Raw genomic sequence first — 18,516 nt, 5'->3', positions numbered from 1 at the left:
GGGGCCGTGAGCAGGGAGGAGGCAGCGTAGCGCAGGCAGCGGGAGCCCGGCGGGAGGCCGGGGCGCGGCCGCCGCCATGAAGAAGCAATTCAACCGCATGAAGCAGCTGGCCAACCAGACCGTCGGCAGGTAGGCGGCCGGGGCTGGGCGTGCTTAGGGAGCGGGCTTGCGGTATCCTCTGAAGGCCTTTTGGGGAGGCAGGCTGCGGTGGGCTCTGAGGGAAGCCGAGAGAGGGTGCGGGGTCCGGCGTCATCGCCGGTTAAAGAAATAATTAGTGGGCCTCGCTATGCGGAGCTCCGCTGGGAATCGGGCAGGCTCTCGGCAGGTGCCGGCCCGGGCCTGTGCCGGGCGCCTCGTCTGCGTTCGTTCGTGACTTTCGTTTCCTTTGTTGCCGCCTTTGGCTCAGCTTTTTTCAGCTCCGTTGCTTTTTCACCCTTGAGAGGACTGCAGGGCGCGCGTTCTGCGAGCAAAGTAAACTTGTGTGAGACGCTGCCTGTGAGGTCGGTGTGGCTGGGCCTGGGAGGCCTGCAGCCCGCTTCTATGGGAACGCACCGCAGCGGTGCATTTTAATCTCAGGGACTGTTCTCAGCTTTTAATGAGAGCTTAATCCAAAAGTTTATGCTTTCAAATGATCCGTGTTTATATTTCTGTGTGCTCTGTTGCAGTAACACGTTAATACAGCATCTATTTTCTTTGGGGCCTGCTTCATATAAAAGTCAAGTGTGTCAGCTAATAATGGTGAAGCAGTAGACTTTAATAGGCGTTTGTTTTGCTATTAAAGAGAGCGTAACTTCTAAACTAGTCCTCTGTGTTCTTTCATTCCCACTTCACGTAGCGATTTCTCCATGAATTAGCCTTTTTGTTTTTTAAAGCTATTGGAGTGACTGTTGGGTTCCTGTTTGCACATGTTTGATTCAGCTCCAAATGGAATTTCTGTAATCTGTGTTGCGCTGAGCAGGCTGAATGTCTCAGTCCACTTTGTGGTGTGTGTGTGTGGGGGGGAAATAAGAATTAACTCCAAGAGCAATGTGTTGCCTCGTATGGGTTGGGAGCAGAAGCTCTTGCCTCCGTCTGACCCTGCACTGATGGCAGCTGACACCCCGCCGTGCGGCTGTGGCTGTCTGTTGTTTCCCTGCTGGTGCTCAGGGTGTGGCTGTGGAATTGGTGCTCGGGTCTTTGCCAGGTGCTGCTGAGTGTTATTCTGCTAAAGCAGTGAGGTGTCCTGCTGTCATTGTAATACAAAGGGGCACCTGTAATTGCTTTTCATTAAAAGCTATTTCTACTGACCCTGACTCATTTGTTGTTATAAGCTTAACATTAGGAGTTACTTTGAAATCAGTTTAAACTCTATTTCTCCTTTTCCTGTTGCATTAAATCCAAGCACGTTCTTATTGAGTCTGTCTTTACTTATTAAGTGGTTTTTAATCAATGTCTTAAGAGCGTTCAGCTAATGGTATGGATTGTTTTCCCAAAAACATACAAACTATTTAAATAGAAGTGAGAATACTCTGAAAAGTGAGGATGATCATAAAGTTTTGACCAGTGTTTCTTGCCTCTTTTGCATGTAAATTATAGTCTTATGTTTGCAAATGCTTTGAATTGACTCATTTTAGGGGTTGTTTGCCATGATCTTACTAATTCTAGGGACTTCTTACTCATTTGTTGCTGACCTGAATATTTGTCTTTCCAAGTTAAAGAAAAATGCTTATGTAGCTGAAATAACTTTCATCTCTGCAAATCTGTGTTAATTCCAGTGAAACCTAGGAGGTTTCGTTTATGGGCATGGCTTGGGGATGGGAGGGAAAGAAACAGAACTGGAGAGGTTGGTGTTGGGTTTTGCCAGTGTGATCACCTGTTCATAAGGGAGCTATAAAACTGGAAGCTTAGTGAAGACTGGCATGGTTCCCAGATTGCTGTCTCTTCCTCCATGTGCACAGCCAAATACTACTTCTCATCTAAGCCTATCTTTCTTTACATTTTTGGCTTATTACAGTGCTCATATCGAACTTTCAAGATAAAAAGTTGTAGAAATGAATCATTTGCATTAGGTGTTCACTTGAATACAGGCAGTACTTGAAGCAGGAGCTGCTTTCAAGGCCTGTCAAAGTACACAGTTGAGTGAAGGCTTTGATTTGTATAAGTGTTGTTCACAGACGCTGCTGTGGTTTTTCCCAGTGGAGGAAGAAGGAAATGTCTCAGCACTGTGACACTGAATCAAGAAATTGAACATAATTACTGCAAGCAGCACGCGAAGAAGAATATTAACTTACAGCTTTAATAATAGTTGCACTGAGAACCATTTTGTTTCAAGTGGTGTTGTGCTATTAAAATCCAGTGGTGAATATTTAGCATGCAAGCCTCCTTGCATTACTTGTACTAGCTGAGAATTCAAAAGTCATCAGGGTCTTATTTCATTTCCCAAAGTAAAAGCTCTTAGCAGTGACAGGCTTGTAATTGGTTTCATTTGCAGTGCTGTGCTTTCCAGTTTATGACAGTTCTGCACTATGCGTGTTTGATAAGCACTGAAGGACTTGTGGGGGGTGGGCCTGCAAAACGTTGCTGAATGATGATGACTTACAGTATTAGCAGAGATAAAAGTATTTGTGGCACTGGGTACCAGAAGCAGGAGGTGAATCACTTCCATTTTGTAACTCTGAAAACAGAATTGCATTGCTTTCTGTCTGTGGCTTTTGAGTATGTATGGTTGAATTTAAGCAAACTGCCTTCAGGTGTGCTGGGATTTTGTAAGCAAGCTTGGTGCTGCTGTAACTCACTGACAGGACCAGCTGGTCACGTCCTCTTGCTGGCTCACCTGTGGCACTGCAGGGCCTTGTGCAGAACACCTACTACTACTGGCCTTGTTTGTGACATCTGCCCTTCTGTGCCACCCCTTGCTTTTGCAGAGCAATCTATGACTTGGGGTTTTGTGGTGTTGTGTTAGAAAGGGGAGTATTCTGCTCTTTGCACTCATTCTGAACTTCTGTCCCCAAAATTGGGATAAGGATTTGTGTTACAGGGAGTTCAGCAAACTTCATCTGCGCATCAGAGATGTCTTTACCACGTGGTTTCATTCACTTAATGGGGGGATGTTTAACTCTAGAATAGTAATGGCTTGTTCCATTCAGCTTGTCACATGTGTGAGTGGTGCAGCCTTTCTTAGGACTGACTTCTGAAGGCATGCAGCATGACTTGGTATCAGAGAGGTAATGCCTCAGTGTGAGGAATAAGGAGGAAGAAGAGATGGTCCAGCATTTCACTAGGGCAGAGGAATGGCATTTATGGGAAGCCTATGAGTCTGCATGGGTAGAATTCTATAGCATTATGAAACGTACATAGGAAACTAATTGAAGGGGGGATTATCTGAGTGGAGCGGGATTCCAAGATAATTAGTAGATGCGCTATTAAATACAACAGCAATTATCTTGAGGATGTTGTTGCATGCCTTAAACAAGAGAAGTATTCAGTCTGCCATTGAGCATTTATTTCTTTTATTTGACAGTTTATCTGTAAATGATGCAGCTGTTCAAGCAAGCATTTCTGATGACAAAGCTCTAATTAATGCATGAAGTAAAAATAATAAAAGGAGACAGACTTTGATTTGAAGCTCAGGAGATATTCCACTTCTCTAACAAAAATAAGTGCTCAGAAATGTTGTCGTTAAAGGTTTTTAATGATGCACTAAAAAGCATTTGGGCTCCTTAGTCGAGTAATTGATGAGAAATGAGTCCTCAGAGGTGTTTGTGTCCTGCTGTTTAGTTACAGAAAAACAGGCTGGTAATTAATGACATTTGATAAACCATCAAATAATTCTGCACAAATTTGGCTTCTCTGCCTTTGGGGACACAGCCATTAGTGTTCTCATTAATTTTTTCATCTTCTAGGTACAACTGAGAGCAGGCTGTACAGATTAAAAATTATTCTAGACAGCTGGTCTGGAAAGTTTGGATCTTGATCTCTGATGGCTTCTTTAGGCTGCCGGGTGGGTGCGCTCACCTTTACTAGCAGGGATGCTCCTGTCAGGATGTTGTGCTGCTTAAACCAGGACCTGCAGTTCTAGCTAATTACAGCCTGAAAGAGGCCGCAAACCAAGAGACAAACTGAATGCAGCTTCTTCTCTGGTTGTCCACTGTTTGAATCCAATGTCTTGTACGCAGGGAGGTTTTTCCTGGCCCTGTTCACATGACATTACTGTGACTCGCCAGGAGCATTTGCACGGACTTTTTAATAGCTCACGCTGTGCTTGGAAGGTGCAGTGCTGGCCTATATATAGGAGCCGTTCGAGGCACTCGGCAGTCTGTGAGCAGTGGGCTGGGATTGGTGTCACTGTCGCACAGCACTAAAGCAAGTTATGTTCAAGTGACGTGCTGACTGCGCAGTGAGCGGCTCAGACTTGGTGTGCTCTACTAATGCTTTGTGGGAAAGCGAGGCGGACCAAGTTAGTTTTCTACCGTGTTGGTGGTGTTCATTGTGTCTGCTCTTAACTTTTTTTTTCAGTGTTCTGTGAATTACTGCTTAAAGCTTTTATGTCCTGCTCATCTGGTTGTTCTTTGCAGACCAGCTGTTTTTTGAGCGCTTGATGGTTAAATAAGTTCTGTCATCTCCAGTAATTCTGAAGCACTTTGAATATAACATCAACCCTACAGTGCTATTAAAAAAAAAAAAAAAAAAAATGCACGTGTTGAAGAGATGCTACTTCAATGTTCTTCTTGCTCTTTCAATTAGTATGATTAAAAAGTTTATTAAATGTTTTCAATTGGTAAACGTATTTGAGAAACTGGTAAATGGCATTGAAATGTGTTCAGGGGAGAATTGACCTTGTGGCGTTGCTGTAGGTTAGTGATTGTCTCAGCACTCACAAAAAAAAAAAAAGAAATCCTTGGGTTCAGTGTTTATAATAGTCATGCTAAACATTTCCTGTTTATCTCCAAATGAAGTTTGAGGTCTTTGGAATCAGAAGATGAACTTAGACTTTTCTAGAAGATGACTTAATTTAATGATAGGTTTAAAGAGTCTGAATAGATTGGATTAGGAAAGGTCTATTTTCCCAAACATGTGCAGACTTTCATGGTTTGTGTAACTGTCCAGGACTGATGGGCATGTAAGTGTCAAAGCACCAGTAGCAGAAGGAATGCGTTATCTAAAAATCTGCGTGCCTGAGGAGTGCAAGAGGCAGCTCTGCCTTGCATGGGCTGCAGCAGCGCGTGTAGCTCTGCATCCTTTGCTCCATCAGCTTCAAAATGCAAAACTTGGAAATGCTGTATTGTAGAATTTCTTAATCTGAGAAGGAAGCATGCAACTGGCTCACAGGCAGCCCTTCAGCCTGCTCCTCATCCTACGCTATATCAACAAAAGTTTCTTGGTATCTGCGTGTTTATCTGTTTCCTGCGCTCCTTAGAGAACACTGACACAATGTAGCAGTGCACAGCTCATCAGCTGCTTTTTTGTAAATCGTGTGAACTTCCAATTATAGGAAAACCTGCAGCTACCAAGTTTTCAGTTTGGCTCTGCTCCTTGTTCTACTTAGCAATGGAAGTTGCAAATATACTGGTACAGCTTCAAGCGTTTCCACGGCAGATGTACCTTCAAGTTACTTTGTTTCCCCTTCGTGGAAGCAGAAAGTCTTTCACTCTTCACCGCTGTGTCATTCTAGTTTAATTTTGGTGTCTTGAAGGTATCTTCAAGTTTTGTGCCTTCTGGCAGAGAACTGTCTGGAGCCTGTTAGAAGAAAAAAGCATTGCATAATGCAGGGGCAGGCTTGCCTGTTGGCTGGCGGGTGGGCAGTGGGTAAATGCTTGAGATTTTTGTTACAGGAAAAGAAATGACAGGACTCCAAACTCAGGGATTTGATAATTCTTAGTAGCAATTTTGTGTGCCTCCAGCTGCCTGCTCCCATCTCATGTAGCTGTGATCGTCATGCTGCTGCTTGCTGAAACAGATCAGAGGACTGATAAAATATTAACGACAAAAGGCAGCCAGGTCCCGTGGGCTCAGCTGGAGCCGAATCACCTCCGACTGTGATGTGCTGCCTGAGTGCCCCCAGGGCAGGGTTGCGTGGCAAGGCCAAACAGAGCACTTGCCTGAGGAGAGCATGGTTTTATGTTGCCTTAAAGAGATGAATCAAGTGTAAGCTTTCCAGTGCAGCTATTTCTCTCGTTGATTCACGGGCTTTGGAGGACAGTGATGATTTTGCCCAGTCTGGCATGCTGCGCTTCTGTTATGATGTGTAAACAGCCTGGGGTATCCCTGTGCCTGTGAAATGCTGGAGGGGACCAGTGCTGATATCAGGTGTGCCTGAGGAGGAGGTTTTGGTATCTGACATAACAGAATAAGGAAGGTAAAAGTTCATGGAATCTGCTTGAGCACAGTGGTGCATCTGGGGCCAGGGCTGTCTCCGGGCTGGTGCCTGTGGCACATCTGTATACAAACGTCTCAGATTTAGCCCCTTTGTGGACAGTGCTGTGATTCCTTAGTTCTAACTTGGTCTGGCGGTAGCTCTTAGAGCAAATAATTTTTAGTTCAGGTTATAACCAGAGCTGAAATCCTAAAATAGTGATGATTGAGGTTGCTAAATTAGCTAGAAGGGATCTAACAAGCTGCTTCCACATGATGTGGTAATGTGATACACTTGGGATTTATGAAAGCAAATGCATTTCTTAAATACTTGCATGGTATTTTTAGATTTGTTAATACTAATGGATCTGTAACAGAACTGTTCAGATTAGAGATCATTGTGTTAGCTAATTAAAGCCCAACACATAAGATCTCTTTAGGATATGGTCAAGTAAAAAAAGTATCTTGGTGTGTTAGATGGTTCCTAGCACTGTGTGCTTTCCAGAAAAAGATTACATGGCTTGATAAAAGTAGCATCTTCAGGAGAACCTCCTGCCTGCTCTGCTGCCTTCCATTCCACACGAATTAGCTGTCCCTGTTTGCCGCAGCGCAGCTCTGCTCTAAGCCCATGGGAGTTGAACAGTACAAGCTAAATTGGGTAAGTTGTGGTTGATGTCCTGCAACTCAGACCAAATAGCTTTACAGCAGTCGGCGATGACATACTGAGTGATTTTACCAGATTAATGGGCTTGATTACCTCATTTTTCAAGGCTGCTTGATTGCTGCACGTACCAGTCCTGAAAGCAAGGCTGAATTTGATCCTCAGCAACACTGGTGTGCTTACAGCAGCTCTGGGTGTCTAGACAAGAAAGAATTGGGAACTTCCAAGTATCCTTTTAACCTGCAATGGTGCTTTGTTGACTTAAAGTATTTTAAAATGTATTCCTTAGGAACCAAATGTAGATGTTTGGGCTTGTAATCATTATTCCATTGCTGATAAAAGCATGTTGGAATAGTAGTGCATCTTGTGCTTGGACAATCCTGCTGTCTGAACAGGAAGCCGGTGTTCGTAACTACAAGCCAGCTGGGTGAGGTCACAAGTCTTCTCTTAAGTGAGGAGGAGCCTTTTTTCCTTGACATAGATTGTTTTCTTGTGCACTTAATTGCATTGCAAAATGACAGGAACATCCTGGAGTGACTGCAGCAGAGTGAATCAAGGAGCAGAGGGGTCTGCTGGGCAGAGCGTGCAGAATATCTGAGTCAGTTCTAAGTGAGAAGGGTCAATGCAGGAGATTTTCCCTTCAGTCTTATGGGTTGTCCTGCACCAGAAATCACTTGATAAAGATATTTGTGTAAAGATGCTCTTTGGCCATGTTGTGTGTTTCTCAAGATTCCAGTGATACTTCCGGAGTGAAAATTATTGTAAGGAAAGCTGATAACTTCTACAGCTCAGCTTTAAAGAAAAGATTAAAACTGTTGGTGCTGTTGGAGCATGCCACTAGTGGCTTGTACCTTCTTGGTAACAGGGTTAAGGATACAGAAAAAACATGTCAGTTTAGCTAGTGACAGGAGAAGTCCGTTAAGAGGTTGGCCCTCTTTTTTAGAGGGTAAGTTGCTGTCCATGCGCCTTTGAAGGCTGTAGCTGTTACATAGATTGGGAAAGCACAGCAGCTTACTCAGATGCCAGCTTTGTGGAATGAACCAGTTATCAAGCAGTCCATAGGAAACGCTAATCCAACTGATTACAAGCTATTTTCCATATAGCTATTTTCCAATACTAGTGTTCTGCCATCCCTTCATTTCTGCAGGGGAAAGAAACACACAAGCTAAGCTGCTGCAGAGTTGTTTCGGTTGAACATTGAGCTGATTTGTCTTCTGTAAGCTGATTTTGAATGCAGATTAAGTGTTCTGAACTCTTGATGTTTTTTTTTTTTTGGTAGGAATGGAGCACAAGGATAAGGTAATCCTGGTTTTGTAACAGGAATTCTGAACGTGTGTGTTAAGTGTTAATAAATCTCTACTGGGCTCTCAGAGGCTCGTGTTTCCTTCTCAGAAACTTTGTGATGGTTACCTTTCAGTTTTGTGGCAGAACAGCAAAAGCCATGGTGTGCAGCACATGGCGGGGTGTAATGGTGCACATCTGCATGTCACCTGCATTAATGTGGCCTCGTATGTACTGCATCTAGGCAGTGTGCAAACACTTGGACATCCAGTGCTGTAAAGCCCTGTAACTGGATGAGCAGTCTCGACTGCAGGCTAATCTTCAGAGCCTCGGCTCAGTTAGAGGCTGGTTTGCTGCTTGGTGAAACACAGTAAAGGATTCAGCTGTTAATTGTTAATCAGCAAATCTGTGCAAAGGTTTCACTGGAAGATGGTGAGCATGGAGCAGAATTCTCCGAGACTTTTTTTTTTTACTGTTGTTTCAAAGCTTCCAATTCCTTTTCACATTGTTACTTTCTATTCCTGCTTCACTCTTCTGCATTTTCTTTATTTCCTTGTTTTGCCTTTTTTGTTGATTCAGTTTGGTTCCTTTTCAGAGGCTTTCACTTGCCAGCTCTGCGAATCCCTGCACTTAAAATAGGCCTGTCTGGACAGGGTGTTAAATTAAGAGCAGTGTTACCTTTGAAGTGCTCATTTTGGATTCAATTATTTTTGACGCTTATGCAATGTAATATGTGGCTGGAACACCCTGCCAAAGTCCCAACAACCAAACAAATATGCAGAAGAAAAGGCAGATTTTTTAGCGGTTCATTGCGTTTCGTTATGGTAGGGTAAATATGGAATACAAGGATGAGGCTGTCTGTGCTGAAAGCATTTCATGTTTGTAGAAGGTAGTGCTGCTTCCTATCCCTTCTAATGATTGATAATGCAGAATTTCTGATTAAATCAAATAAGAATTTTGAAATGTTTCGAGCATGTGGGCAATTTGCTTATTCTGTAGCAGTCTGAATGCTGGCTGAAGACATCAAGCTTGCTTTTTCTCTTTACTTTTGAAGGGGTTCTCCAGTCTGCAGGTCATCTGGCAAGGGAGACAGTCCTTGTCTGAAATGAAAAGCTGCCAAACTCACATGTAGGAAATCACAGACCTGTTCTGTTACCCACTGAAATGTTGCCCACCAGCTGTGCTTCGTGTTTGTTGTGATGCAGTGGTGGCTCAGTACAGTGCCCTTGTGCTCCTGTCTGTTTGTTCCCAGCTCTGTGCTTGCAGCTGTGACCACAATGATGAAGTTGGTCTGGCTGAGAAACATCTTTTCTCTCAAGCAGGTCATTTTTCAGCTGGATCTGTGGTGGTGCTGGATGGGGAGAGCAGCAGCCTGAGGGCACAGCTCCTGGTGGTGCCCACTGGCTGCACCTCACTCTAGAAGCAGAGCTGACCTCAGGCTGTGCTTCCACAGCAGTGGCTGAGTTTAAGCATCTCCTTGCTAAGGAGACAAACTTCACCTCTGCCTGCAAAGCCTGAGCAGGTGCCACTCCCCTGCCCTTTGCCTGTGGGGAGCAGCAGCAGAGGATGAGCTGTGTGGGATGTGGCCCTGACCCATCAGTGTGGGGCTGCTGGCTTGGGATGCAGGAGTGGCTAGATGGGTGGATGGAGGACCAGGACATGAGATGGGGCTGCTTTAGGAAGTACTCAGGAAGGAGGAACTCTGAAGGGAAGCACCTGAGGCAGCAGTCCAACCATTGCCCTTATCTCAGTGTAATTTCCTGCTGATTGCAGCTGGCACAAGCCCAGACTGCTGCAAGGGCAGAGAGAGCAGCTCTACAGAGCTGTCTGCGAGAGATGAGGCTGCAGGCTGCTGTTGTGATGCATCCCAGGTGGGGTTGCTTTAAGTGGGCCAAGTTCCTGGGGGTGCTGTGGGCACTACTGGAGCGTGGTGGGGATGCTCGTCCTGGCAGCAGTGATGTCCATGTCAGTGTACAATGACTGTGTTATCATCAAACTGGACTTAATGGTCACAGAGATCTTTCCCAACCTTAATGATTCTGTGATTAGATTGCTTATTGCCCAACTATTTTCTATATCAAAATGTTATCCATCTAATTTTAGGTAAAAGTATTGTGTGGGAGAAAAGGTTGCTTGCTTGGTCTTACATGGGTGGGCAAAAACCCACCATTTAAATGTAAATATTGTGCAGTTAAATATATAGTATTTTAATAAAGATTTTTAATGAGGGTGTTTTATGCAGTTTTAACTCATATCAATAACCTGATGTTTGGGAATTTCCACAGTACTGTTAAGTATTTGAGTGCACTCAGCATGACAAATTTGTACTGTAATACTTAAAGGGAGAAAAGAAAGGCATGGAAAACTCGCTGGGGTTTGACCAGGTGAGAAGACTATTCTTCTATATCCTAACTTTTCTTTTTGCTGCTTATTTTTTTACAACTTGACACAGGAGATTTTACTTAGGAACAAACACATGACCGCTGCTTGATTTCACCCTGGCTGGATTTAAGCAGTTAGAATTTTAATCCCTCACCACAGCACCTTCAGAAAGTATTTATATGACAGTGTCTTCAGAACAAAATGCACTTTTGAAAGAGAAACCACATTTCCCTTATGGCCTAGTGTGCATTGGGGTTCTTTCTGTTTGATTTTTTGGAAGTAGGAATACAGGAAGAACTTGAGTTAAAGCTTTGTAATGGTATAAAACAGTAGAGTTGCAGTAAATACTCAATGTACAGGGACAGTAACAACTGGAAGCACTTAATTGTAAAGTTTTATTTATAACCAGATGTTGAAAAACTATCGGGCTTGTCAAAGACTGCTCACTGAATTGTGCCTTTCTCCATTAGGACAAAATTGCTTTAAATCTTGTTCTGTATTCAGACCCCAGTTGGAATTTTGTCATCTAGGAAACTCAACTATGTTTGTCTCTAATTTGTAAGAGCTGTCACTCATAATTATTTGCCTAGAATTGTTATAAAAATTAACTGGTTTATTTTTTTCTCGAATGGCAGTATATGCAGTTTAAGTCCCAACTTCTAATATTAACAGCTTTTTTTTTTACAGGAATGGGGTTGGAGAGTAGTGCAAGCCTCTCTGCTGGTGCTGTGCCTCCTAGAATGGCCCTGAAATAGGATCTGGCTCGAGCTGTGGCTGTTCTCAATAGCTAAATTTATTGCCTTGCCTGGAGAGGAGCCTTGAATCCATTTCACTGAGCGAGGAATTTCAACCCAGTAATGCAAACAGGCTGTCGTGGGCTTCCCTGCTGCTGTGGAGGCAGTCTGCTTTGTTTCCAAGATGATTATCTTCCTAAAGCGTCGTCTGTCTTTAATTTGAGCAGAAAGGCTTCGTTCTTCAAAATTGGCTGCCTGAGATTATAGAAGAGGTCAAGGTTGTGGCCTCTAGATTGAGTGATCAAAGTCTGATGGAGAAACTCAGTGAGTAAAATGAAGGAAGGCAGAGGAGCAGAAACAGTCGTCTGTTCAGTGAGGGTGAAGTTGTAGTTTGGCAGACACAGGGATTCTGAGTATATAGATTGTGACTGATGATGTGTTTTGGTGCCTAGAAGATGTTGCCATGTTTGTTATAGCACTCCTAAAGGGTTAGAAGCACTAAACCTGCAGTAACCACATGGGTTGAAATTGGTGACCTGAGTATTGCAGAACTATGAGAACTGAATCTGCCCGAGGACCTTCTCTAGGAAGTCACTTCGTGGGTATCTCCTCCAAAACAGGAGCCATAGAATGATTTATCCTACTTCTACTAAAGCGGCCGTGGCCACCGGATCTACAGTAAACACATTTTCAGTATTTCTGCATAGGTTTGTACTGTTAATTTGGGTGAATAATGGGGGCAGTAGACAAACTTGAAGTCTGGCTAGTGGCTTTTTTTTTTTTTTTTAGAGGTATCTCTAAATTTTAAGTAAATGCTGAAAGAAGGTTGTAATCAACTGAATGTGGCTCTGAAGGGATGTTAAAGCGGGTTGAAAGAGAACTTTGCAGAATACTGGTATTTACTTTGTGTCGTGTTGGTGTCTTCTGGAAAGAACTCAGCTGCAGTGAGGATTCCAAATTGTCACCCTGCTTCCAGTGTGGCTGATGGCTTTGCTGTGGAAGGGAGTCCAATGGATTAACTTGGAGCTTGTGTAACACAAAGTTGGTTTCTGCGGTTTTGAGAGGACATGGCCAAGTGTTTTGGCTCTGGCTTGTCCTCAAAATGCCGCACAGGTGAAAGCAAACTCCTGTAGTGCATCCAGAAAGCAGAACACTGCCAAAGAAAGCAAAATAAATCCTCTATTATAAAGTGGTTTTGAAAAGTGACATTTGATACATGCCTTTACAGAGTCTGCAATTGTGGAAGTTTTGCTTTTCAGGCACAGAAGTTTCCTTTAACATATGGGTGTTATGGAGCTCAGCTTATGAGAAGTGTACGGAAATGCAGCCTGTCGGTAGAACACAGGAAATGGGAGACTGGTGTTAAACCTGCACTGCAACCTGCGCTGCTTGACACCTGTTCAGATAGCAAGGCTCGGTGCGAGCGGCTGCTGTGGATCAGGGCAGAGCTGGGACTGGGGGCTTCCTGTGTCCCCCTGCCCACTTGAGAAGTCAAACTCAAGCTGAACTTGGGCAAGCTGCTGCCACTCTATCTCACATTCAGATGCTGATTAAAGCAGTCATTTCAAGTGTTGATAAATGGTACTTGGGAGTGGATTCTCAATGTTGGAGCTGTTTTCCTGTGTCCTTATTGGAAGGGAGCCACCCAGTGCCCCTTGTCTTGTTCAGTTCTTTTCCCCTGATGGAAGTTTTCTTTCCATTTTGACACATTTAGTAATGAGACTCCATAAATTTGGGTTATACTTATAGTTAACACTGATTAAAAAACCTATATGTCCCTGAAATTCAGTACAGTGTTGAACAGAGCTGTTAGCCCCACAACATTGAGTTCCATTTTCTGTGAGGCATGACTTAGTATTAAAAAAGCAAATCTTTTAGAAGGGAAATTGTCACCTAATTCTGGGCTCCTTGTTTTGGAGTAGAGCTGCTGATTCCTTCATTTTTCCTGGCAACAAGTCCTGCTATTGTGCTGTGGGAAGCAGGCAGGATGTACTGCGAAGCGTTAACTTGCCAGCAAATGCTAATCTGGTTACTCTGGGTAACAAACAAAAACTGTAAGCAAAATCGAGCAGCAAGAAGGAGAGCTTGAATTTCATCTCATGTTCCTGGTAGGTATCTCCTAATTTCCAGGGAAGGCTTTGCAGGGTGCCCCGTGCAGCCTTGCCCTCCTTGGCATCGCCTCCACCAGCTCTGCTGTGTGAGTCAGGGTTTCTGTTTCCACTCCTGCACTGAGTCACTTGTTCTGTTGTGGATGCCCAGGGTTTATGGCCCTGCATGGCAGGATTGCTCTTGTTCCTTCCTTGTTTGCCTGTCAAGAGTGTAAATTTCCACTGGTTTTGTAGCTTTGACCACTCAGGAGATGTTCCCTGGTCAGTGCTGGTGCTGTGGTAGTGACAGTACTCTGCTGTGCAGCTAGTGAGATGTCAGCTATTGTTCAGATACAGCTTCAATTTTTTTTAACTCTTCAACTCTGTAAATTTTATACCTGCAAATGTAGATTTTTTTTTTTTTTTTTTTTTTTTTCCCCACCATGGAAGATGAGCATTCTTATCTCAGGAATTCTCTTCTGCTGTTTCCAGATGCACAAGCCAGAGGTCTTCCCTGCACAGTGATGGGGGGAACTGCTGTTGGGGCTGGGGTGAGCAGTGCCTGGTGCCTGGCCTCTCCAGCAGCACTGCACTGCGCCCCAGGGCCTGTCGGAGAGATGGGAGTGTCTGAAATGCACAGGGCTATAAAACACAGGAGAGGAGGGCTGAGAACACATGCAATAAACCTGTAAAATGTCATAGCAAGCTGAGGTATTTTAATTAACATAGTTTGTTCCTTAAAGTTACAGCCTTTCCTCTCTCAGACTTCTTGGTGGTTGTTTTTCCCTTGGAGTGAGTTAAGGCAGCGTGGTCTCGCCATGCCACTCCCATAGAAAAAATGGCACCAGCATCTGCAGTGTGGCATATTTCAGGTTAAGAGCACAGCTTGCTCTCCTCAGTAAAATTTTAAAAGAGCTCAGTGCTTACCTTCTTCGTGGGCTGTGGAGGTGGTTATAGCTGCAACCGTGCAATTGTTCAGTTTTGCTTTTGGAATCGATGTTTCAACTGAAAACCTGGGGCTGTTGCTGAGGCAGGATGCAGTCACAAGGTTGCATTTTCTGCCTGGCGGTAGTGGTCACTGAGAAACAGTGCTATTTGGTGGCTCTTCCTTGCCTTTATTATTAAAGGTGGAATGTGGGCCTGCAGGAAGGGTGAGGTCTTTCCTCTGTGGTTCCAAACCTGACATAATCAGCAGCTTTCCTAAACAGATGCGGGACTGGGAGCAGCAGCCCCTGCCCACCACGTTCTGGATTTTCCAGATACTTTGATAAGCAACCACATGTGCAAAGAGGAATGGCAACAGTGTAATAGTGTAAGGAAGGATTTGAGGAACACAAAGATGTGTTAATATTAGGAGCCTTTTTTCCTCTGAAGGTAACTTATGCAAAATGCGTTTTCTGACTCCAGTAGCTAAGAGGGAATTTGTAAAATGCTGTGGTTACAGCAATTTGATTATTGCAGCATGGCTGGAGGAAAACTCGGTGAACTCGGTCCTGAAAACTGAAAGCTTTTTAATGTAATATTAAGTGGTATTCCCTGCTAGGGCATAGATCTACTGCAGCTCATGGTTTAAATGATGCACACATATCCAGTTGTAGGTACTCTAAATGTTTTTAGAAACTGTTTTGCGTTGTGCCATCTGAAGTGGCTGCTTCATATCATAAAGTTGCTCGTTAGGTTAACGTGTGTTCTCTTCCGGAGTGCCAGAACTTCTCTGGAGGTGGCTGTTTCATACCATGTAAATACATAAAAGTGGGTCAGCATAGAGGGTAAATAAACTGTTGAAATACCTTCCTCTAATTTGTTCCTCTCCACTAAGCCAAATTAAAGGCTAGAGCTGTGTAGGGGGGAGTCAGTGTAAACATTAATTACAAAGTAGATGTAGTAGATGTGGAAACCAGCTGCCTTTCTTCTTAAACAGATTTCTAGGTAGAAGGAGGAAACTGAGACCTGGATTTATGTGAAGAAGGGGAAGAAGGCTGCTCTCACATCACTCATGCTGTAGTTTATTGTAAGGGATGCCATCCAGAGCAACTTTGACAGGCTTGAAAAGTGGGCCCACATGAGCCTGATAAGGTTCAACAAAGCTTCATGGAAGGTGCTGTAGTTGGGTCAGGGCAGTCCTCGATATATATGCAGACTGGGAGAAGAACTTATGGAAAGCAACCCTGCCAAGAAGAACATGAGAATCCTGGTGTGTGAGAAGCTGGGCAGTGAGTCAGCAGTGTGCACTTGTAGCTGGGAGGTCAACTGCATCCTGGATTGCATCAGCAGAGGGATGGCTGTGGAGCGGGCCGGGGATCAAGGTCCCATCAGGAGTTCTGCATGCTGGCCTGGGATCCCCAGCATAAGGATGGTGTGAAGCTGTTGGAACATGTCCAGAGGACAACTAGAAAGATGATCAGAGGCTGGAACACTTCTCCAGCTGTTGTAGAATTCTTGGTTTTGTGTAGAAGTCATGGCATACCTCGTTCACACAAATGCTACTTAGTGCTGTGTGCTTCTGTCAGCTCAGCTAGCTGATGTGGATGCCAGTTGCCACTTGAGCTTAGGCTGTTCTTGCAGTGAGCACCCTCTACAAAATCTGTTTAAGAATGTGCTGCTGTTACTGGAGCATTTCCAGTTCTTTGGAGCTTCCGGTGGGATTTGGCAAGAGTGCTAACCTGGTCATTAACCTCAACAATTAAATGACTGACCTCTTACAGGATGTAATTCTGTTCAGGCTCACTAGTTCTAGTTGTGCGGAGGTTTATCAATCTTGTGTGTATTTTCTTAAACAAATAAATATTACAGTTCTTGCAGTTTACATTTCTATCAAAGTATTTATGGCTTTTGTCTTGCTGAGGTTTTGAGCATCGCTGTACTCTGCTGCTCAGTTATTGAGCGCTTAATGGTTCACCAACAGTTTGAGCAGATAAGGTGCCGTGAAATTGAAGTCAAATACCTTTGAAAAAATTCAAGTGAATGAAGGTTGTCTTCAGAGAGATATAACGTGTTCAGCTGATGAATCTCCATCAATAGAATGGACTTTCTGCAGATGGTCAGACTTGCAGTGAGATATTGAACAGTTCCTAAGAGCAGAAGGGGCACAGTGCCATAGACAAACTGACATGCTACTTTGTGAACGAAGAAATTAACTACTGGGATACCTCAATGTCCCCCTACAGTGAGAGATGGGATGGGCTGGGTTTCTCTTGATTCTATAGCTAAAACAAAGGTCTTTTAAAGTAGTGTTATATAAAAATAAATCAACACCAAGCAAATCTGGTTCAACATTAAACAGTTCAAAGTTTGTGTGTCAGCTGGGAATAGAAAAAAGTGTAGAACTGTATGCCAGAGGTTTGAGTGTGTGTGTGTGTATGCACAATTATATAACAACCTTTAACATTCTGGCTGGAAGCGTTCCGATATTTTTCTATTGAGAGTAGACCTTTACTGAGAAAGCTGTTAACTTTTGGTACTTTTTATTTTTTTCAATGATAATAATAAAATGATAGAAAAGATGTGGGGAATCGAGCAAAATGAGGTCATGGGAGGGTTTTTGGTGAAGGTCATGTTGATGGAAGATGAAGGTAAGGTGGTCATGCTTCCATTTATGCTGATAGCCAATTGATTTACTGCTGCCGAAGTAAAATAAAAAAAGATGGATTTGGTTGTCCTACATTTCTCACTATATTCCTTTACCTTCAGGTGAACAGATAACAGCATTGTAGTCATTTCTGCTAATTTGTCTGACAATGTTCTTTTTTTCTTACCTAGGGCTGAGAAAACAGAGGTGCTTAGTGAAGACCTGCTGCAGGTATTGTAATGCAGTTACACATATGCTTAATGTTCTGTTTGTGAAGTTTGAGCCTTCTGAATTTTGGGGAGTACCAATTTAAAAAAATTGGTGGAGCATGATGATGTGGAAGGAGCAGTGATTAGGCACAGCTGGTTTGTCTTCACTTGTGCTGCTTTGGAAGGGACCATCTTGGCCCTTAAAAGAAATAGCAAAAAGCATGCCAAGGGCATGCCAACAGGTATCGTTTTTGGAATTGTTCTGAGTGCATAAGTGCTTCTAGTTTAGCTTGCAGTATTTGTTCTCAGACTTGTCACACTGACGTTTGTTTGCAGACTTGTCATTCTCATGATATATGCCATCTCATCAAATGTTTCGTGGTGGAATTCTAGTTGCTGCTGTTACATTACAAGGTTGGCTGATTACACAAAACAAAGTGACTACAGACTTGTTCTTCTACATTGTTCTCTTCCTTTGGTCATTTTGCAAAAGGCTTTTAAAAAGAGGAAAGAAGGCAAAAGAAAGGCAGATGAGTTGGCTGGAGTCAGGTACGCCAGCTGCTCCTTCAGCCTTCAGTGGTACAGTTATTTCAAGTCGTTTACTAAGCATCTCAGTATGCTGGAGTTCAAGAGCTGTGTAGGAGACACAGAGGCCAAACAAATGAGGTGTTACTTTTATTTTATCTTTCTCCAGCTGTTCTGATTAAAGTAGAAGATGAGAGAATGTACCGGCTTTAGAACTTGAATTCAGTTACAGCACATGAAGTCATTTTGAGTAATGGTGAAGTGATCCGACCTGAAATGCTGTATTCTGCTTTCCATGGAGCTGCTTTATTTGAGCTGTGGATGTCTCAGCAGTTTGACAACGCTGCTTTTAATTTCTAGAAGGGTGTGCACAATTAACTGATAGAAGGGGTGTTGTTAAAACACCTTGATAGCCTTTAGGGGCCCATGTGTTTTCTTCGTTGGCTGCAGAATAGCAACAAGAAGTGAAAGCCAAAAATTCTGCTGCTTGTTGCCAAAAAAATTTTGCAAGCAGGGCTTTCCCAGGCACACAGCAGACTGGCTACACCCAAGTGGAAGAATTTATTCACTTGTTTGTTTGCACTTGGGGGCTCATGGAGGGCAGGGAGGCTCTTATCTAACTAAAGAGCTTAAAAGCATGGTGCTGTTCATCTTGTAAATGTTCCAGTGTTTCTTTTTATATTTATCACTAGCTTTGACATAGGGTTGTCATAGCTTTTTTTGGTTGTTTTTTTTTTTT

The 18,516-nt window shown here is 43.5% G+C and overlaps 1 protein-coding gene across 9 annotated transcripts in view; it reads left to right on the top strand.

Moving 5' to 3' along the window:
- Positions 1-16: 16 nt before the first annotated feature.
- Positions 17-18,516, top strand: part of ARHGAP17 (Rho GTPase activating protein 17) — a 38,546-nt gene continuing 20,046 nt past the window's right edge. For 7 of the 9 annotated variants that reach the window (XM_042864245.1, XM_042864251.1, XM_042864250.1 and 4 more), the window contains exons 1-2: positions 17-129; positions 17,235-17,274. In XM_042864245.1, coding sequence (XP_042720179.1) covers positions 77-129; positions 17,235-17,274 — 93 coding nt within the window. In that variant the 5' untranslated portion in view covers positions 17-76. The remainder of the gene's footprint in view (positions 130-17,234; positions 17,275-18,516) is intronic. The other 2 variants (XM_042864252.1, XM_042864244.1) reach the window with 1 other exon arrangement.

Source organism: Lagopus leucura, unplaced genomic scaffold, assembly GCF_019238085.1.
Source record: "Lagopus leucura isolate 7727_CA_CO unplaced genomic scaffold, USGS_WTPT01 Super-Scaffold_760, whole genome shotgun sequence".
Classification (NCBI taxonomy): Eukaryota; Metazoa; Chordata; class Aves; order Galliformes; family Phasianidae; genus Lagopus; species Lagopus leucura.
The sequence above is the reverse complement of the archived record's forward strand: the minus strand, read 5'-3'. Positions and strand labels throughout refer to the sequence as shown.